Below are 22481 nucleotides of genomic sequence, written 5' to 3' on the forward strand. Positions count from 1 at the left end.
GGGATGTTGCATCCTTCTGGCTGGAGGCCAGGTGCCTTACCTATGAAAGGGGAATAACAAAGCTGTCCCTCTTTGCAGGCAGGGGGCGGAACCATAAGATAGCTTGAGCCCCCGTTTAGCTCTAGGATGTGTGAGACTGTGAAATGGGGCTACGTGTGTGTATTTGCGCTTTGAAAACGCACAGAACGCTATGCAAATGCAAAGCATCGTTATCACGATCATTAACTCACTTTTCTGTACAGTTCAACCACTGGTCTGCACAGTGCTAAGCACAGAATTGGTATTTTATTTTAAAGAAATTGGTCAAGTGATTCCAAGCCTGGTTCTCACTGTCTAGGCTGATACCGGGGCACAAGTGAGCACTCAGGTGCATTTTAAGCAGCAATTTGACTATCCGTGGTCCTGCAAACACATGTGCTTCCTTGATTCCAGAATCAGGACATCTTTGCAAAGAACTGAGCCAACATCTCCACATTGGGAGGCATGTTATGTGGAAGGTGAGCCTGGCTAAGAGATCTCCCAGCTCTAAACTTCAAGGCTTTGGGGGAAACTAAAAGTTCAGGTGCATTAGGAACAGTTGATGCAAACTCTAGAGAAATGTGTGCGAGAACTGTGTTTTTTAGGAGACAAAATGCTAAGGTATTTTCACCTCCCTGATGGGTCATGACCCCCAGCATCCATGCACAGAGGGAAGATGACAGGAAATCCCTCTAGAAGATTTGCACCAAGAATTAAATAATCTAGCTGAGAATTATGGCACCACATGCTACAAAAAAACCCCCATATTTTAATATACTGAGAGGTGTCAAGAAGAATGGACCCTGGGAGGTAGAGTAATTAAATGTATCTTCATAAATGCAGGGTGATTCTTTTTAAAATCCTTTCCCAAGACCCCGTCAGCTGACATGGACTGTATTCTTCCTGTTGGCAGGAGGCCTAGAAGGAGAGCCAGAGTGTGATCGAAAAACCAGCCGTGTGCTGGAAGACAGGAACAGCGTGACAAGTCAAGAGGAGAGAAATGAGGACGATGAAGACATGGAGGATGAGTCAATTTACACCTGCGATCACTGTCAGCAGGACTTCGAGTCTCTGGCAGACCTGACGGACCACCGGGCCCACCGCTGTCCTGGAGGTAATGCTAAATAGCACCGGGATTCTGACAGGTGGTTATACGGATAATTGGACATAGCAACAGCTTGAAGCCTCAAGTGAGATTAAAGAATTAATAATGTAATTTTACAGTTAATGTCATTTTATTGTGGTGTCTTGGGTACCCTTTTAAATAAAATTAAAAATGAAAGCAACAGCTTTCCAGCAGGCAGGAGTTAGGCGGAGGTGCCCTGTCCTTGCTCCCCCAAACTGCATTCCATAGTATATGGGCCATAAGTGGGTGGGTCTGCACCCCGGATTTCTGGAAGGCCTTTTGGAAACCCAGCAATTAAGAGGTTATTAGTGCAAAGTTAAGCAGCTTAAGTGTGGAAAGCTGCATGAAGGAGTGAGCTCCGAGGCAGGGCTTGTGATGGGATGGGGAGAATTTCAAAGGCCAAGAAGTACCCCTACAGAAAGGGACTCCGCACTTGGCATTCTGCTTCTCTGGGTAGGAAAAGGGTGGCTGGGAGCAGTTTCTGACTACAGCAGTTTGACTATAGCCCTGTGTTCTGTTTACCAGCTGCCTCAGAGAAGGTGGGCAAGGCCACAGTATATAGGAGCGATTTAAGACTTCACGAGTTGAGTGTGTCTGTGTGTCTGGGATACGTGCGGTGTGTGGGGTAGGGGAATGGGGGCATGCATATTCCCGGGAGTATGGCAGCCATGCAATAGGGATAGGGGTTGACATGTTTCCAGGCTCTGTGCAGGGAGTCCAGAGCATGTGTGTGCCTTAAACAGCTATCCTGAGACATCTCCTTCTATTGTGATTGTTGATGAAACCCTTTGGATGCCGGTTTGTGGGAAGAGGACCTAAAATCTCAGACCAGTATTCTAAGGAGGACCCGACACCTGTTTTGCGGGGGGAATTTGCTGGTAGGAGATAGGTTGGGACTCAAAGTCTTGCTTCCCCTGCCTTTCATGCCATCTTGGAAGATTGAAAGCCAAGTGTTTGTGGAACTTTGCTATGACTTTTCCTCTAGTGACATCTGTACCCGCACAGCCCTGGATAGACCAAGTCTTCATTCTCGCCCTCTAGAGGGAATAGATATCAAAAACAATAGACCCGGCAGGACTCCAAGTTTTGAACTTTTTGGCGCTCAGCAAACCAAACCGCAGTCATTTGGAATTTGTGATATTTCAATCATTGGCAGAGGCAATGGCCAACTTATAAGCTTAGAATCAGAATTAGAAGGGACTTACAGGGTTGGCTTTTCCAGTCCTCTTATTTGCTGGGGGGAAATACTGAGGCGTTGAGAGAGAAAGGTGACTGTTTAACCAAGGTCACATAGCAATTTGGTGACAGAGCCAGGACCTCCTCAGGTCCCTGGGCTATGGACTCTCATTCTTGGACTTGAGAAAACAATAGATGCTAGTGTAGCTCTTGATTTAGCCAAGAACTGAGGTGAAATCTTAAGTACAAAAGAGTGAAATATTGTCACTTACTTTAAAAACAATCAGTTAATTGATCTTCTAATTAAAAGCTATTCTCTTCATATTCTATGTGAAAGGACACACTGTTCTCATCTAGTTGTTAAAGCAGGGCCCCTCAGGACCACTGCTAAGTGATGCTTTGTAGAGTCTCTGCAGCTCTTGGAGTGAGGTCCTACCCCTGGCACTACTTAGGCTGTTCCTTCCTCCAGTTTTTCAGAATCAAGGAGATTCTCATGTCTCTTACCACACTTTTGAGAATGGTGGTATTTCTAGGTGGAGAAGGGAAAATGTGAGACTTTAGGGCTGTAAGTGGGGGTCTGTATTGGAAATTATAAATGGTAGCTAATTGTTCTTCAGTCCTGGGTGGGACTCTCTTCCCAGTGGTGGTCTCTTCACTCCACAGCCTCAGACTTTGGCTGAAGTCACGGCAGCCCCATTTGCAGGGTCTCAAGCCATCTTTATTGATGCTGCTGGTATCCACCGATTCCCCTGACTGCTTCCTGACAGGACCCCACTAACAACCTCCACTGGTACATGGGAACCAGCAATATCCCCAAGCCCTGGAGCATTGGATGGGAGTCAGAGATTCCTTGAAAGAGTACAGGAAACGACCTCGTCTAATAGCATCCCCAAGAAATTCATTACCACCCAGTAAAGGTGTGACCCAGCGTGGGTGAGTCTGCCTAACACGGAAGAGATATGTGAGGAGCTATTTTCCCCCAGTTCTGAGGATTACCCAGGGACAGCATACACCTTTGGGAATTGTGTGCATATTTTCAAAACCGGTCCCTATCTAGGACACTTCCACATCCTTGGATTGTGCAGTGGTTTTCAGACTGTGTCTCCAGAGGTGTCTCTGAGGCTCTTGGGGTCGGTATTGGGGCCTGTCTGATTGAGGGGGCTCTGACGCCCACTCCAGTCAGAGCTATCACCTTAAAAAGTCTGCTTTATACGTTGGGCTATAGTGTAAGATCTTTAAGCATTGGCTTCTACTTTAAAAGTTTGGAACCGGTACAGAAATGCAATAGCAGGCCAGCCTCATGGGTCTGCTGGGCGCTCATCATTGATCACCCGGCCGCAGTACTAGGCATGATGCAGGTGGGCATTGCTGCCCCGTGGAGCGTCACTCTGGAGGGAAAGGTGGACCCTCGGCAGCCCAACAAAGACCATTTCAGACGAGGATTTCAGAGAGGGCCCTGCTCTGCTGAGGCCGGGAGGGCTCTGGGTGCTCGGAAGATGTTTCTGAGGGAACAAATGAGTCTTGTTTCAAGGGAAGGTGGGGCGTCCCTGCCGTTGAGGATTTGGGCCCTGAGGGCAGTGCCACCTGTCCGTCGGAATCTGGCTTTGGGTGTGAACGACACTCGTGCCCTGCAGAGGGCTGCCCCCCCCCCGGAATGTGAAGGCGGCACACCCCTCCCCAAGCAGGGTGCCTGGGAAGCCCAGCCCTTCCAGATGGTCAGCGTGTCGGGAAGAGGCTGTGTGGAGGGGGTGGGTGTGTTTGTGGGGGCCATCTCAACTGTGGTCCTTTTATTATTATTCTTTTATTGAAGTGTAGTTGATTTACAGTGTTGTGTTAAATACTGCTGTACAGCGAAGTGACTCAGTTATACATATACATTCTTTTTCATATTCTTTTCCATTATGGTTTATCACAGGATATTGAGTATAGTCCCCTGTGCTATACGGTAGGACCTTGTTGTTTATCCCTTCTATATACACCAGTTTGCATCTGCTAATCCCAAACTCCCAGTCCGTCCCTCTCCCATCCTCCTCCCTCTTGGCAACCACCAGTCTATTCTCTATGTCCGTGATTCTGTTTCTGTTTCATAGATAGGTTCATTTGTGTCATAATTTAGATTCCTCGAATGTGGTCCTTCTTTGAACTGCTCTAGCAGAGTGAGCTCTGGGCTCTTGCTGTGGCATTTGGGGTGTGGGTGGGGACACTGCCTTGTTCCATCGGAATGTGGGAGAGTGGTGTGAGGTCTGAAGAGTTTCTGGGGTGGGGATGTGGGGATGCTCTTCATGGACGGGGAACCTCCTGCTGGAATGACAGTGGTGGTATTCATCAGGAAGCCCCCAGGTCCCCCAGCCTGGAGCTGGGACTGTCTGCACTGAAGAATCCTCATTTCCAGAGGTTTCGTTGTCCCTCAGCAATAGTTGGCAGTGCTGGGTCCAGGAGGAGTTGTTGAAGTGTGGACTTCAAGAACTCAAGACAGCTCCATTGAGACCTGTTCATATTTCTCTCTCTCTCTCTCCCTGTGTCTCTCTCTCTCTCGTTGTCTCTGCTTTGTGTCTGCGAGAAACCAACCTTAAACCCGCAAGGTATCAGACATTGCATCTTTATGACACACAAAATGAAACAAGCAAGAACCATTTCTCTCTGCCGATGCTCCCACCCCCAACAGCTGTCTGATTTCTCTTTGTTCCCCTCCAGCCCCTGCCCACAGGATAACAAATGTTTACATGCTTGGAGTCATGGGCACTTACCATCTTCTATTTGGCATTTGTTACTGAACATTTCCTGAGTGGATTCTCATGTTGCCACATGGTCTTCTGCATTTGGGGAGCTCTCTTGTGCAGCTTGGGTTGCTGGTACTCGGTCCACATACTATAAAAATATTAATTGTAGACTAATATGCCAGTAGATCAAGACTTTTGCAGCAGAATAGATAAAGTCTGACTCGATGTGTGATAGGCTTGTCTGTTCCTGATGGAGAATCATTTGTGGGCACCAAGTGGGGAAATGTTTGGTGGCCGTCTGAACTGATGATAGAAAGTCTCATTAATTTTGGTTCTACCAACTCGAATAACATCAGGAACAGGGAGTGAGCTGAAGTTTACGTTGACACAATTTGTGCAGTGTTGGTCGAGCACCTTTGGGCCCTATAAATGGTTGCAGGGGAGGTTTTCCATCATTTTCTAGGAGCCAGGAGGATGTCAAGTGCCTTAGAAAGTATCTCTGGGAACTTCCTGGAGCACCGTGGAAGCAGACATGAGAGGTTTGATTTACCCAGGGGCTGATTCCAATTTTTCATGTGCTCATTGAAGCAGGTCACCCATGGACCTTCAGTCTGGATTCAGGTGGAATGTTTCCCTGTGTCCTGGTATAAAAACTACCATTTAAGGATACTCTGTGATTCGTACTGACAGCACATCGGCCCAAATTAATGAGGCTCACTGCCTGAGGACATTTGGGTGCTGCATCTGTGCCGCTATCGTGCTTCAGACCCACCTTTCCTAACTGTGTCAGGAGCAGTTGTCAGCAGGGCTGTGCCTTGTGTCGGTCTCGAAACAGCCTGGGTCCCCAGGGCTGGAGCAGCCGGTGGCTTTTGCAGGTCCCTGGCCTCTTCGCCAAAGGCACTGCTGGCATGATTCGGGGTTACATTATAGGTGGGGAGAGGCAGATGGAGTATCTTTAGAAACTGAGGCTTCTCACTCTGGGCTCCAGGCACTTGCTCCACAGAATACGAATTGACATCAGGACCAGGTAGGAGCCTTGGAGTACGCGGGGTTCCTGCCGCCCTTGGGGACTTGCAGGGGGCTGCAGTCCTGACACTCTTCATATATTGAGCACCTGTCACGTGACAGGCCCCATGGGACTCGCCCTGGAATGTGCCCCCTGCAGCCCCCCCATTGCTCTCTCTGCAGCCCCTGCCCCACTCAGTCCCCAGTGCTCACCAGATTCTGTAATTATTCCGTGATCGTTTTCGATGTGTTTATCACCCATCTCCCCCGCTACTATCAGGCTTCATGAAGACAAGAGTCATGTCTGTTTTGCTCCCTGTTATGTCTTAGGCCAGTGCCTGGCACACAGTGGTGCTTAATAGATGCTTGCTGAATGAAGGAATGATCTCACCTTGTCTTTACAACATCCCAGCAGGGAGGTCCTATTTTTCTTTTTTCTTTTCTTTCTTTCCTTTTTTTTTTTTTAGAATTATGGGACTTCTCTAGAAAGAGGTGGCAAGCTGTATATTTTTATTATTAAAAGAAATTTCTTTGGCCACGTCACAGCATGTGGCATCTTAGTTCCCCTACTAGGGATCGAACCCGTGCTCTCTGCAGTGGAAGTGCGGAGTCCCAACCACTTGATCACCAGGGACGTCCTGAGGTCCTATTTTTCATCATTCCTCCCCATTTTACACATTGGACAACTGAAGCTCGGAGTTAGGGGATCTTGCTCAAGGTAACAGAGCTGAGCTAAGATTCGAGGTCTCAACAGCTCGTGCTGAGAACACAGATTGGGGACAGGGAGCAGTTTCTAACCTCCAGACAACACAGCTTTTTTTTTTTTTTAAATTTGGTAGCAATGCAAATTTATTTATTTATTTATTTAAAAAATTTTTTTTAAAATTTATTTATGGCTGTGTTGGGTCTTCGTTTCTGTGCGAGGGCTTTCTCTAGTTGCGGCAAGCGGGGGCCACTCTTAATCGCGGTGCGCGGGCCTCTCACTATCACGGCCTCTCTTGTTGCGGAGCACAGGCTCCAGATGCGCAAGCTCAGTAATTGTGGCTCACGGGCCCAGCTGCTCCGTGGCATGTGGGATCTTCCCAGACCAGGGCTCGAACCCGTGTCCCCTGCATTAGCAGGCAGACTCTCAACCACTGCGCCACCAGGGAAGCCCAACACAGCTTTTTTGAATGCTCAACTTTAGAAAAAATAGGGGAATTTGTTCAAATAGCAACAGCAAAAAATGTGCTCCTTGTGGGTTAATTTCACAGCTCCCCAGCACCCTCCCGCAGCTGCCCCCCTTTCCTGAGGATTGGGACCAAGGAGTGTTTCCCCAGCCCTTTCGGAAAGGCAGACCCTCCTTTTCTGGCAAAGGTGAAATGCTGCTGTGTAAAAAGCCGGGTGGAAAGTTAATTACACCCTGGTTTGTTCAGCTGTGGCCAGAGTGACCTGTGGGCCCTAATTACAGGGCTGGGGCTACATGGAGGCTGGCACCTTTGCCAGCCTCATTCCTGTCCACCGGCTGGCCAGAGCTTGCCTTTGTGCGCCGGCTCAGGCCCTTTCTTGCTCTGACAGTGTGGGTGAGGCCCCTCCCTGCCTTATTGCTTGGGGCGCACCTCGTACTGGTTCCATTTGGGCAAAACAGAGTGGGCGCAGGCCAGCTGCTGGGCGATCACTGCCAAGTACACAGGTGCAGGGCACGCGTTTTTTCTGCCCGTGGGGAGCGTGCACAGAGCCTTGGTGTCAGCCGGCGTGTCACAGGGCAAAAGGCCAGGGGGCTCGAGCACAACTAATACCCCCACATCAAGAGCTTTCCTTCTTGCCAACAGCATCTGGTCAGAAGGCATGGAGCAAGAAAGTGTCCTACTTACGTTAGCCACAGAATGTGTAGGACCAGAAGCAAACCCAAGGAGCATCATTCAGATGTTCGGAGCGGACAAAGAAACAGAATCAACTACTGGGGGACCCAAAAGAGGCTTAAATAAATGACAAGGTGGACCTTGTTCTCGAATGGAAAGATTCAATATCATAAATACATCAATTTCTACTAAATTAACCTGTAACTTAATGTTAGCCAATAAAAGTGACCATAGGAGTTATTTAGAAATAACTGATTCTAAAGTTCATGAGGAAAAATAGCCATGCAAGGATAGGAAGGGAAATTCCGACAAAGAGGAATGACAGGAAGGGCTGGCAACTAGATCATATTTTATTTTATTTATTTTAAATTTATTTATTTAATTTATTTATTTTTGGCTGTGTTGGGTCTTCGTGGCTGCGCGGGCTTTCTCTAGTTGTGGCGAGCAGGGGCTACTCTTCGTTGCGGTGCGCGGGCTTCTCCTTGCGATGACTTCTCTTGTTGTGGAGCATGTGCTCTAGGTGCGTGGGCTTCAGTAGTTGCAGCATGTGGGCTCAGTAGTTGTGGCTCGCGGGCTCTAGAGTGCATGCTCAGTAGTTGTGGCGCACGGGCTTAGTTGCTCCGCAGCATGTGCGATCTTCCTGGACCAGGGCTCAAACCCATGTCCTCCGCTTTGGCAGATGGATTCTTAACCACTGTGCCACCAGGGAAGCCCTAGATCATATTTTAAAATATGTTCTGAAACTGTAGGATTCTAAGTGGTGGGGGACAGATTGGGGGAATGGAAAAGAGACCAGGAATGGATCCAAATGGAAATTAGGTGTGTGAGAAAGGTTTTATTGCAGATCAGTGGAGGACAGATGGATCACCCAGTAACTAGGATTGGGATGGCATGGTGGCCATCCTGAAAAAGGAAATTGGATCCCTCCTGCATCCTAACACCAAAACAAATCCCAAATGGATACGAAATCTAAACATAAAAAGAAAACTTAAAAATACTGAAAGAAAACATGAGTTTTTTTAAAAAACAATAATACTATCAGAGTGGGGAAGCCTTTTCTAAATATAACCCTAAACCCAAAGCCATAAAACAAAAGACAGAAATATTCAACTACATAAAAATAAAACATTTCTGCATTGCCAAAACTGCAATAAATCAAACCAAAGACACATATCACAGGCAAAAGATATTTCCCTTAATGTGTGAGGAGCTCCTACCAACACTAAGAAAATATCCAATATATCAACAGAAAAGTGGAACAAAGGCCCGTCTACCCAAGGCCAGTGCCCACTCGGATTGGTTGAAGCCCACACTGGTCTTTAGATATTTTGAATATCTCCCATGTGCACAGGACAGAAATGGAACCAGAGAAAGAAATTCGAGAGGGATTGTAAACAGGAAGATTCAGAACCCCCTTTATAATAAGAGAACTGTGAATTTAAACCACAGGAAAACACCGCTCTTAACCCATCCGATTGGCAAAGACCAAAATGTTTGCCAGCCCATTGTGCCTGTGTATCCTTGAGGCCAAGGCTTGGGTCCTGTTCTCTGTATCCCCAGGCGCGCCTTGGCCTGTGGTTAGAACACAGAGTAGGTGCTCAAATGTTTGTTGAGTTTGTCCCCAAGGAGGCTACAGCCCCCTTTAGGGAAGAGATGACCTCAGTAAGGTAGACGGTGCAAATGTCATGGATGAAGGACTCTGAAGTATGAGATAGCAAAAATAAAGGTTCCAGGAAGTGTGCTGAGACATAGTAGGTCTTCAGTTAATGTGGAATCAGAAGGGGAGTTAGGGAAGGAAGAGAGGGTTTATTCATTCAACAAATATTTATTGAGCATATACTATATGTAGGGACCCTTCTGGGTGCCGGGGATATGGGAACTACTTATTTGAATAAAAGTTAACTCATTGGAGAAGGCACTCACTTCACAAAAGCGTTCTTTGACTTGTAAGGTGAAGCACAATAGGTGCTCTTGAAATAGCTAGCTGCCTTCCCCAGTGCCTTCAGAAGGTGTTTCCATGTATAGAGATGTCATTCCCACAACTCTTTGTGAAGATACTCTGTGTGTCCGCCTGCTGGCACACTGCTGTTTGGGAGGGTGGGTGACTGGCCAGCCGGGGTCTGCCTGGCTGTTGGCAAGGGTGGAACCTTCCCTCAGTTGCCTGCTCCCTGCCCTCTGAGTTCTCCATTAGCAGGTGCCTGGGAAGGCAGCAGGCTGCGCGAGACTGTGACTCTGTCTGGGCAGCTGTCCCTGGCTCCTCACGGTGATACGGAGAGGAACTGTTTTTCAGAGACTGCTGTCATCATTCCCCTCCCGTGAAGCCTGCAGGTCTACACACTGTGTCCCCCTTGCCTCGACTGTGCAGAGCGAGAGCTGCTATCGCATGGTTGGGCCTGTAGATCTCTCCAAAATTAGACACCAAATCCAACAATATAGAAGGCAGGGGTCAAAGCGGGAAGAATCCACCTTTCTTTTGGTTTCCATGGGAAAATAAGTGTCTCTGGGTATGCCCTGAGGTTTCGGAGGGCTTTGCAAAGGGGAGGGAATCTCTTACTTTTTCCCCACGTAGCCAGCTTGATCACTGTGATGACTTTCTGGATCACTGTGCCCAAGGGTGGGCCAGAGTGGAATCCAGGTGTGTTGGCTGACACTGGGCATGTTTCTACTGCGGACATCCCTGGGCTGAGCCTCAGTGCATAGACCCTGGAGCTGCTCTGGGGGAGTGGAGAGGACTGGGCTGTTGCTCCCAGGCTGGACTCTGGTTTCTGCACCTTTCCTGGCAGCTGCCAAAGCTTCCTGTTGTTAGGCCCAGAATGTACACCCAGCAGGACCTCAAGGTCCTGCGAGGAAAAGAAAACCCCACATTGGCCCTCAGGCTGGTTGCACATGTATTCCTGGTGTAGTCTGGGTCTGGTCTGCTGTCGTCCGTTGCAGCTTAGAAGATTCCAGGGGGTACATGTCATGTCAACAAGTAGTGATGCCATACCTACTGTATTGCCAGGGCTGCGTGTGTGAGTGTGTGTGTGTGTGTGTATGTGTGTGTGTGAGAGAGAGAGTGACAGAGAGAGAGAAAGAGAGAGATCGCGAGCGAGTGTTCCTATCAACAAGGAATGTATAATCTAGCTGGAAGATGAAGTCACCATCATCCTTTTGGCTGCCTGGCACATAGTAGGTCCTCAGTTAACATGCTATCTGCATAATGACTCAATTCAAACTCACAAGTAGAGAAAAGCAGATTCACTGGCTCAAGGAACTGAGAAGTAAGGCTGGCTTCAAGCATGCTCCTCCTCCAAGACATGCCCCACGCCCCAGGGCTGTCTGCAGACACCCCATCACCACGTGTGCAGTGGCAGAAGTGTCTCAGCACCTCTGGGCTTCCACCCTCCCGACTCAGCCTCACCAGGAGAAAGAGCAGCTTCTTTTGAATTATGAGGACACAAGTCCTAAGGTTGAGTTCTAGTGGAGCAGCCATGACCAAGGCTCACCCCGAAGGCGCCACTGTGGCCTGGGGGAGACAGATGTGCCTGTTAGGCAGGCCCCTGGTTGGGGGGTCAGGGGCAGCTCCATACAGAGCCCTGGGACTGAGCATTGGAGTTGGGTTCCCCAGGATGGTGACCAGGAAACATGGACATCTTCTTTAGCAGGAGGGAATTATATGCAGGTACACATGAGGGAGTGACATAGTTTAATCAAATGCCAGATTGACAGCTACCAATGATCAAATCCATTCATTCTGCTTTTGATAGCTTCAAGTCATCTCATCCCAGAATTTTAGGGAGGCAGATTCCTCAAATATCATGTAGCTCAGAGGTTTCCAACCTTATTCTCAAGCCCTTATACTCAAACACAACCAGTATATAAAGCAGATGGATGCAGAGCGCTCTGCTAAAGAGTTTGGGGGATTCTGAGCTCTGCCTACTGGCCTACCATCCCCCCTATCCTGTCCCCTTCAACCTCCTAGAAGTCCCAGGGCAGCTCTTCACAAGCCCCAGGCAGTCTGAAAGCACTGATTGGGCCGAGCTCTTTAGTGAGGGGGGACTTCTCCAGGGTCACACGAGGAGGTGGTGGCAGAGCCAGTGGCCCCAGGGGGTATGTGATAGTTCCTAGGAGGCAGTACAGCGCCTAGGCGCTGGCTGCCGGTCACACACATGTTCTCTGACGGGTGGCCCTTTATGCAGTTCCTGCCTGGGTCACTGGCTGTCTGTGAGGCCACCCCATACTAAGCTGAGGTCTCCAGACTCACAAACCTTATGCCACTTGGACTGGATATTTTCTTTGCTTCGTGTGGAGTGACTTTGGCCCTTGAACTGTTACAAACTTTGTGGAAGCTGTGCCCCCTCTTTGGGGGTCCCACAGAAGCCTGCCCACCCTCCCTCCCGCAGACCTCTACCTCTTGGTCCTGTGGGAGCGGAGCTCTGGGAGAGAGGTGTGTCACGCCCTCGTGGCATCCACCGGCTGCTGGGCCTCCCAGGACATCGTGCGCAGGCCTTGGACCAGGCTGGAGAGGCCAGGTGGCCATCGGGTTAGTTAGACAGTGTGGAGAGGCGGCTGTGAAATCAGTCTGCTGTGCTATATACCTCTGCAGCTTCATTCTGGGACAGCCAGTGTTACCAAAAGTCACATCTTTCACCAGCGTTGGGGGAAGGAGGGTGCAGCCAAAGTATTCCAGAGTCACAGTAACAAGATTTTTTCTATATTCTGTAGGTATTTCAATAATAAGTTTTCTTCCCCGATGTGTACATGTACGGTTCCAAAATCTCAGTGTTATTGAGCAGACTCAGGGCCAGTTATGTGGAGCTTTTGTCAAGAGTCACAGTTTTCCTTTCGCATCAAGAGCTACAATTTCATCAGCCCAGCACTCCTTGCTCCTTCGTATCACTTTTATCACCGATGGTCAGGACACACAAAGACCAAAGCCCCTGGGAGAGGCCCTGGTGCTTTTCTCCTGGAAGTGCTGGTGCTAATTCCAGATCCTGCTGGGCATAAAGATCTGAAAATTGTGTTCCCCGAGTCATCAACTCGGTTTCCTCCAATTTGAGGTTTGAAAAGCTTTGAGAAGTGCCTGTAGGTGAAGATGGGAATAGCCTCCAGCTGAATCCTGACCTGGTTTTGGGGTAAAAGAGACAACTAGAGGGGAATTGTTCTACAATAGTCCTTTATTGTAGCTGCAAACTATTGATGACCTAGTCCCGCGTCCCTTAGTCTACGACCCCAGGCACCCAAAAGAACAAAGCAAACTACTGGTCAGAGGAAAAATATGTTCCTTAGAACCTTAGCAGCCCTGGCACGTATTCATTCATTCATAGAGTAATTTTTTTTAAGCACCTACTATGAGCCAGGAACTTGTCTAGACACGGGGCATAATAGTGAGTGAAACAGACAACCACTCCTGCTCGTCTGGAGCTTACATTTTATAACACCTAGCACTCACTGACTTTGGCCAGGAGATTTTTAAACTGACCTGTTTGTAGTTACTTTGTTCTACAGCATCGGTTGGTGTCCTCTGTGGTGTCACTATGGTGTGAGCAGTGTGAGAGGGGAGGACAAGCAGCTGGTTCACTGACAAACGGTTAGTGTGCTCAGAGGCTGTGTCAGCAAAGCAGGATGAGGAGGCAATTGCTCTGTCCCATGTGTTGCTGGAAAGACCACGATTGGAGAGGGGTTCAGGGGAAGAGGAAGCAGGGGGAGCCTCAAAGTCATGCTTCCAAGTTGGGAAGTTAGGATTCTTGGTGACCAGTGTCAGAAAACCAAACCCTAATTTGCTTAAACCAAGTAGGGGGATTTATTGGCTCTTATACATAGACATTCCAGATGTAGGACTAGCTTCAGGTACGGCTGAATCCAGGAACTCTGGCGAAAGCCTTAGGACCTAGTCTTCTTGCATCTTCTGGCTCTGATGAGTGCTGTGTTGGCTTTTGGCTCAGGCCAAGTGAAGTGCTCTGAATGGCAGACCCAGGGATGTTCTCCAGAGGAAATCAGGGTGTTGCCAGCAGAAGATGGGGGACTGGATCCTGTCAGGCAGAAGCAGCCCAAAGAGAAAAGGAGCTTGGGCCATTTAATCCCAGGCAGCAAAGATCCCAGAGTAGGTGACCTGACCTCAGGGATGGGGAAGAGCTTGGCCAGTCCCACTAGTTCAGCTGGTGTCTGTTCCTGTGATGGTGACCAGTGGTTATTTTTACTGTCACCTCTGGATAAGACGTATTAATGGAGAGGGCTGCCCAGTGGAGGCTCTGGTCAAAGCTGTGGGCCATAGCAGTGGGGGAATGAGACACCCCAATCCCTCTCTCCGTCAGTCTTGGTACTCCAAGGGACAGAGCCAGGACTAATGCTGGAAGCCACTGGGACACCCATTCTGGCCATATATAGCGAGCAACTTCCTGGTGGCAAGAGTCTTTAAAAGCCTGGAGATGAACACGTCAGATGACGGCAGGCAAGTGGGATTGGGGGTGGGGCGGGGTCAAGGGGCTGGCACTGGTCTGTTTTTCAGGTTCCTCCAAACCCCAAGATCCTACAATTGGCATCCCTAAAGCGACACCCTAACACAGAAAAATAAAGAACATTCCCAAACAAAATAAACCAACGACATTTATCTGCTGCAGGCTTGGGTGTGCGGTTCAAGGAGTGCGACCAGCAGGGGACCAGCCTTTGTCTCCTCAGCTCGTACCCCAACCCTGGTCTCGCCTGGCCACGTAGCTGGCGTGACAGGGACTGGGAGAAAGCGCTTTGGTGCTGCGGCGAGGGCTCGGGGGATGTAGGGGCTTCGGAACAGGAAAAGAGCAAGGAAATCTGAAGTTTAACTCTGGCACTGGTCTAAAATAAAGCCAAACTATTGGTTGAGCGTTTTGGCAGTGTTTTTAAACACTGTGTGTGCCAGCTCAGGGAAAAAATGTACAGGGGATTATAAAATGCTTCATTTTGTGTTAAACAGTTTTATTTTGGAGTTGACTGGTTAGAATTTGGCTGCCTTTGGAAATGACATCATTGCTGTGGGGGGCATCTGGGAAAACTGAGGCTGTGAGGCAGCTGTGCAGGTGGGGGATGGCGGCTGGCTGTGGGGAGCACATGCACCCTGGCCACCACCCCCTCCCCCAGCCCTTGGGTGCTGGAAGTCTTGGCCTCGCCAAGTGGTTGGCTGTGTGTGTCAGCATTCCTGAGTGCCAGGGGGTGATGAGGTCAAGTCTGCTGGGGCCAGTCTGACCCCTTTGAGAGCAGGTAGGGCCAAGTGGTGAGGAGGTAGCAGGAAGGAGGCTGAGGGGCAGGCCATGGGGGGCCTGGGGAGGAGAGGTGGTTGGCTTGTGCCTGTGGCCTCCCAGCCTCTTCCTGGCCTCTGTCCCTGGGGCAGCTGTAACGTGTGCTCCTCTCCTGCTACACGTGGAACGAATCCATCCCGCTGACCTGGTCCTGCCTCTCCCAGCCATCCTCCTCCCACTCGGTTCGCCCCTCTTGAGCCTTGAACAGGCCATGCCTTTTCCCACCACAGGGCCTTTGCACCACTCTCCCTTCTACCTGGAGGTTCTTTCCCTTCCTTTTGGGTCTCAGCTCCAACGTCACCTACCCAGAGTGACCCTCTTTGACACACCCTCGCCCCCAGCTAAAGTTGCTCTCCTTCACTGTCTATTAGATCACTCCATTTGATTTCCTTCAAGGCAGTTCTTGTTATTTTGGATTTTCTTCTTGACTTGCTTTGGGATTAGTGTCTTTGCTGCTAGAAGGTGACCCCCCTCGAGAGCAGCGACCTGCTCTACTGTTTTCATGCCTGTATCTGTCTCTGGCCTGGCACAGGGCCTGGCACATAGTAGGTGCTCAGGAAATACTTATTGAATTTGATTTGCTGGAATTGGCCCTGGTGGTGCCAGGTTGTTCCATTTGTCACTCTCTTGAGTGGCCGAGGACCAGGAAGTCTTGAGGGCAGTCTCCTCTGGTCTGGAGAGAAGCTTCCTCCCTTTCAAATACCTCCAAGCCGCACCTCCCGTCCCCCTCCCTTCCTGCCCCAGAAACTGTTCTTGCCACCTGCTTCCTGGGACCCGAGAACAAGCCAGAGGGTGCGTTCTGCTCTTCCAGAGGAAAGGGACATTTTGTATTTTGGACCTTCAGTTTGTTGTTAAGTCCCTAGTACGTGCCAGGCCCTGGCTAGGTGTCAGGGATATAGCAGATTCCCGCCCTCAGGAAGCTTTTGTTCTGTGGGAGAGACAGCTAATGACGAGGTAAGTAGATAAATGCATAATGACAGCCTGGGATGCACGCGGGAGTGGATAAGTACAGTTGGGTTCCTGCCCTGGGAGCCCACTGTCTCCGAGGGGAAAGAACAGGTGTGCAGAGCATGGGAAAGTCCTAAGGCTCCTGGGGTGGGATTTGAGGAGCCCTAATGGAGTGGCAAATAGGAGGCCTGGAGGGGGATTTTAGAAGGGTTCGTGTCTTGTGGGGTCGTGCCCCCGTGGAAGGAGTGACAGAGTTGCAGGGAGAGGGGCAGTGGCCACTGACACTGGTGCAGCCAGGTCGCAGAGGGTAGGGGCTGGGGACCCCGGCATGGTGGGTGAAAAAGGCTTTGAAAAAGGAATGAAAAAGGCTTTGCCCTCTGACTGCCTTCACCGTGGGCCGCTGGTCTCATCCCTGATTTTTAAAATCTCTCATCGCTCTCACTGATGCCATATTTTACACTACTCCCTGTGACGTCTTTTTATCACTGTCTTAACAAACACCTTGTCAACATATTTACTTAAAAATTGTTTAAAGTATACCCTCTTAGTCAGGGTCCCCACAGAAAACAGATGGCACGCTCAAACAGGGTGACTGAGGAGCATTTAATAAAGGGCTGTTATGGAGCTGGGCAGGGCCAAGGGAAGCCAGCTGGGATCGGGAGCACTGGGGACATCCCAGGGACCTCAGAGAACCTAAGGGGGAGAGGGGGGGAGCGTTTGCCGGGACCTGGAGAGAGCAGCTGGCGCACAGGGCTGCTCTGCAGGAGAGTGCCCATGACCTGTGAACTCGCCAGGGGAGTAACTGCCCCAACTCTGCCCCTCCCAGCCTCCAGTCATCAGCTGAACCCAGCAGGAGGCAGAGGAGGCTGTTGGTCATCCTCCCTGGGCACAGAGCGGGCACAGAAGGTGGAGGGGGGAGTCTGGAGGGGCCAGTGACCAACACCCTCTGCATCACCCCTGCTCCAGGGGCTGGCTTACGTGCTGCTGAGGAAACCATATTTTGGACACATTACCCCCAGTTTGTAAAAGGGGAGGTTTCCTGTGCGGATTTGTTTTGGGGATTTCAAGCCACACGTTTGTCTTGGAGCCTGGGGCCTTGGCTGTGGGGTTCGGCTTTCGGTTTTCCCTTTTTGCAGGATGTGGTGCTAGTCAGTGATGTGGTCTTGCCCTGTAATGCTACAGATTGTGGGAACAGAGGAGCAAATTTGTCAGACGCAAGGCTGGGCTCTCGGCGGGTGTAGCTGTTCCCATCACGTCCTGAGCTGCCCAAACTTTGTTATTTGCATAGATGGAGAATTAAATAGGTTATCATTCCGATTGACGCCATTCACTGCTCAAGTATTGGAGAAATTGACAAGGAGGGCACTCTGTGGCCGTCACCACCCTTGACAGTGTCATTCCATTTACGGCTTCACTGGGGACAATGGCAGGGGAGAAGTCAAGGAAAGCAGGAAGGTCAAGGATGCTTCTGAGAAGCCTCTTTGTTCATTATGTATTTATACCGCACGTGGTTTCCATCCGCCGGCTGCTCCGCTTCCGGGACCCCAGAGGATAAGGCGAGGAAACCTAGGCTCTGAGCACCAAAGCTATTTTTATTTGTGCGCAGGGCAAGGTGATGCCGCTGCTGCAGGCCGAGGTTCAGTTCTCCCTGACACACAGAATTGGATATTAAGGCGGAATTAGAAGCTTGAGTCCGAGGCCATCCCTTGTGAGTGATGCATTCAGGATGGCATTATGACTTTCCAAACTGCTTTTGCAGAGAGCAGCCAGGGTAGATGAAGGAGCCATTCTGGGGGACAGCCCCAGGCCCCCAAGTAGCCCTGATGTTAGTCTGTGAGTAGATGGCGAATTGTTCGTTTCCCCGAATCCAGTCCTCTTCCTGTTGTTTCTTTTTTCCATGACACTTTCCCCACTGGACATTCATAAGCACTTCCTTCTCTCCGCAAAGCTTTGCAGCATCCCCCTGGCTCGTCCACCCGAGCCCGGCCCTGACTTATCACTGTGGAAAGTCCCTGTTTCTCCGATGACTCACGCACTGGTCCAGTACTCTTAGCATTGCTTCACCTTTAAGTGAGGGGGAGATGAGGCTTTCTGTCACTCTCTATTTAGAAAAAAATTTAGGCATTATTAAATATCACTAACACATAAGTGTATTCTATTTGTAAAAATTTCAAAGATACAGATAAGGCTAAATCTTCTTTCCGCTCCCCGCCCCACCCCAAGGTTAATCGCGGTCACTGTTCTGGCTTGCATGCTTCCAGACCTTCTACTACAGATTTACATAATACCATGTTTCGGGGATTCTGAGACACACTTGAACATCTCTGAAATTGAGATGAATCTTACAATTAATGGCTTGTCATGGTTTAATTGACAGTGTTTTTTGTTTTGCTTTTTTAGTAGTACATAAAATAGTGGTGCATTTTAACAATCTATGGTTCCTTAGATTCGATGAAATATGGTCTATGTGTATCCATAGAAACAATGTTGTATTGATTTTTGATTAAAAAAATAAATACCATATTGGATCTATCATCCTGCAACTTGCTTTTGTTTTTCACGTAGTACTATGCCTTGGAGGGTTTTCCATGCTGGTGTGTAGATCTCTTTTGTTCTTTATTAAATGCTGTGTGGCATTGCATAGCATGGATATACCATGGTTGTTTCCAATTTAGGATGGGCATTTAGGTTGTTGCCAATTGTTTGCTGTACTAAACATTCTTATATACGTCTCCCTATAGGAGCACTTTTTCCATTGTTGGTAGAGAGAAGGGGGTATTGTTGGGCCCAAACTTTATTCCATTCCATTCCATGCCATACCGTGCCATTCCATTCCATTCCCTTCTGTCCCATTCTGTCCCATCCCATCCCATTTCATCCCATTCCCATGCCCTCCCATCCCCTCTCATCCCATTCACAACCATTACCCCAGTACTTACTTGGTATCAAGTAATGTGCCAGATCAGTTTTGGGGCTTGAGGTGTCTACAAAAGGGAGTCCGATTCCTGCCTCCCCAGAAGCTTAGAGTCCAGTTGGGAGAATAGGCATGAAATTAGACTTGGATCAAAACTCCAAAGCACCCCAGTTACCTCTAGGGGTAGGGGCACAGGTGTTGGTGTGGTTCTGAGGAAGACATTTCAGCTCTCATTGTATACTCATTCTGGGGTCCTCTCAGGCTGACAAGCCCCTCAGGAATAACAAAAAGAATGCCTTTGTACTGACATGTGTCACCCCTTGACCTACCTGGGGCATATATGGGAATCTTCCCTAAGTGGGTTTCTTAAGGCTGACATGTGTTTGAGGTGTCATGGGGGTTTCCTCTCTTGTTTTCCCACCTTTCAGCTGAGTAGGGAGAAAAGAGCCCCCCACCTGTCCTTTGGCACCTGGTCTGCTCTCCGTGAAGATGCTATGTCTTCTCTCACCAGGGATGCAAGAAACATGGGTCAGGGGACTGGAGGTGTTAGGGGTAGATAGAGTCTCTCTGCCAACTGCCGCCTGGGGATTTTTAAACAGAAAGTGCTCGAAGGTTGTCCTGGAATGGCCTCAGGCGTGCTTTTCAAACTTTTAAGTGCATATAGATCACTTGGGATCTTGCGAAAATGTAGGTTATAATTTAGCAGGTCTGGGAGGGGCCAAGATTCTGCGTTTGTTACAAGCTCCCAGGGGATGGAAATGCTGTGGTCTGGGGACCATACTTTGAGTGGCAAGGACTTTAGGACTGCTAAGCAAACTCTGGAGGCAGGGAGGACGTGGGGAGTGGGGCAGGAGGGTTTTCATGGGAGCTGGGGCTTTCTAGGGGCCAAAGCTGGGCACATCTGGCAGATCTTACTTCTTGGGGCCATAGGTTATCTTACTTGGCACTTTTGGCACCGTGCTCTCCAGGAATTGTATGCAAGTCAAGGCAGGGTGTGTTGGTTTGTTTACAGCTGGTAGATTTGCACTAGAATTTCCAACCTCAGGGGGGCATTTAGAATAGGGTAATTCTTCATTCTGGGGGACTGTCCCTTGCTTTGCAGGACATTCAGCTCCCCTGGCCTTGCCCACTAGATGCCAGTAGCAACCTCCCTGATTCTTGTAACACTTGAAGGCGAGGCAGTGCTGCACCTAGTTGAGCCACTGAGCTGGACTCGGCTCCAGTTGTGGGCAGGGACCGTGGCCTGGTCTCCGTGTCCCCAGTGGCTGGCCCTGTGCCTGGCCAGTGTGCCTCATCAGTGTGTGTTGTGTGAAGGAGGGAGCCTCTTGGACACAAGTTCTAATCGTCCCTCCCTGCTTCAGGGAGAGAAAGCCCAGTGATGTGCCTCTGCTGCATCGGGCAGGGGGCATCTGCTGAGGACAGCACCGTCCTGACCTCGCGGGAGAGCGTGGGGAGACGGGACCCAGAAGTGACGCAGCATTCTGAGGTTCATGTCTGTTTCCTCAGCTTTCTCCCAACGCTCTGAGGCTCCGCTGGATGGAACAGCAACTGAGCATTAAAAAAACATCTTTCTTATTGAAGTATAGTTGATTTACAATGTTGTGTTAGTTTCAGGTGTACAGCAGAGTGATTCAGTTATATATATCTCTATATATTCTTTTTCAGATTCTTTGCCATTGTAAGTTATTACAAGGTATTGAATATAGTTCCCTGTGCTATACAGTAGGTCCTTCTTAGTTATCTACTTTGTATATAGTAGTGTGTATATGTTAATCCAAAACTCCTAATTTATCCCTCTCCCCCTTTCCACTCTGGTAACCATAAATTTGTTCTCTCTGTCTGCGAGTCTGTGTCTGTTTTGTAAATAAGTTCATTTGTATCATTTTTTTAGATTCCCCATATAAGTGATATCACATGATATTTGTCTTTCTCTGTCTGACTGACTTCACTTAGTATGATATGTTGCTGCAAATAGCGAGCATTTGGGTTTTTGATGTGTCTGTTTTTTCTGGGCTGAGTTGCTGGAAGATAAGTCCTGTCTTGTTTATCTTTATGTCCTCAGGGCCTGGCACATAGTAGGCATCTTGTAAATGGTTGCTGGAAGAACTAAATGGATTCCTGAAGGGAATCGGCTCATCCCAGGAGCTCCTTGATGGCTCCTTTTGGTTTTGACAATTGGGTTCATAATGTGAACCATCATCCCTGATTCATTCATGCAGTTATTAGTCTATTTATTCCTTCAACAGCTATTTCTTGAGCACCTGCTGTGTTCTGGGCACTGTGCTAAGGCAGGGGCACACTGCTGAGCAGGGTGGGTGTTACTCCCTTGATGGAGCTGATGGTGTGCTGGGGGGCAGCGTTGTGAGAATCGTATAGCCAATGGGAAAATCACAGCTGTGGCAAGTGCTTCTAGGGTGGTGCTGTGAAACAGCTGAGAGGGGCCTCTGCATCTTGTCTGCGTGGTGGTGCTGGCAGCAGTGGGATGTCAGGGAGGGCTTCCGGGAGGCAGTGACGTTGCGGCTGAGATCTGAACTGTATTTCATCCAAGTAAGTCCTTAAGGTATCAGTAGGGCAGGGCCACTCCCACATGAGAAAAAAGTTTTTCTGCAAGAATTTGATTTGGGATATTTTTTAAAAAGCATTAGAAGATGCACAAATAAATAAATGAATCGATAAAAAAATTTTTTTTCAAGCTTTCTTTACACTTTATAGTTTAGTGTTTTTTTTTCCCTTTTGAGTTTGAATTATGTGAATGTGGAGCCTACACTTTTCCATATGTAGGGCCTCTAAAAGTCTTGGCCCTGGATCTGGGATGAGTAAGCGATAAGTGGGTGAAGGCTTACAGAGAAGAGTGCTCCAAACAGAGAGAAAAGCATATGCAAAGGCCCTGGGGAAGCAGAGGTGATACAGCACGTTGGAAGACCAGCAAGGAGGCCAGGGTGGTAGGTACCCGGCGAATGGTGAGGTGAGGGCATGGGATCAGGCTGAGAGGTCTTTTGAGGCCAGATCGCACAGGGCCTTGGATGGCATGGGAAGGAGTGGGGATTTTATCCTAAGACTTGTGAGAAGCCGTTTGAAGGGATGAACCAAGGGGTGGCATGATCAGATATTTGCTTATAATAGATCACTGAGGCTGCTGTGTGGAAAACGGACTCATCTGTGGGTCAGTCTGGGTTTTGATGATGAGTTTTCCTTTTGGGGCTGGCAGTCATGTGGCCTGGGCCACCTGGGCTGTGAGGCTGAAGGTACCGTTGCCTTGTTGGTGCCCAGGCCGTAACCCCACTCTCTCTGCATGTCGGGACTCCCGCTTCCCTTCTGGGTCAGGCAGACCTGGCCCTCAGAAGCCAGATGAAGTCCAGAGACCTTCGGGGGATGTTTAGATTTCTAAGTCACTGTAAATCTCCCCGGACTGACCTGTTTTTCTTCCATCTTGCTCTTGTATTTTTTATTTCCTTCGATACCTGGACTCTGTGTTCAGTGGCA

At 49.2% G+C, this 22481-nt stretch overlaps 1 protein-coding gene across 2 annotated transcripts in view; it reads left to right on the forward strand.

Moving 5' to 3' along the window:
• Nucleotides 1–22481, forward strand: part of ZNF423 (zinc finger protein 423) — a 321385-nt gene that overhangs the window by 108025 nt on the left and 190879 nt on the right. For both annotated transcript variants that reach the window (XM_082366606.1, XM_082366607.1), the window contains one exon: nucleotides 932–1132. In XM_082366606.1, the coding sequence (XP_082222732.1) occupies nucleotides 932–1132 (201 nt within the window). The remainder of the gene's footprint in view (nucleotides 1–931; nucleotides 1133–22481) is intronic.

Source organism: Balaenoptera borealis (assembly GCF_965194805.1).
Source record: "Balaenoptera borealis genome assembly, chromosome: 19".
In the NCBI taxonomy this organism is placed as follows: domain Eukaryota; kingdom Metazoa; phylum Chordata; class Mammalia; order Artiodactyla; family Balaenopteridae; genus Balaenoptera; species Balaenoptera borealis.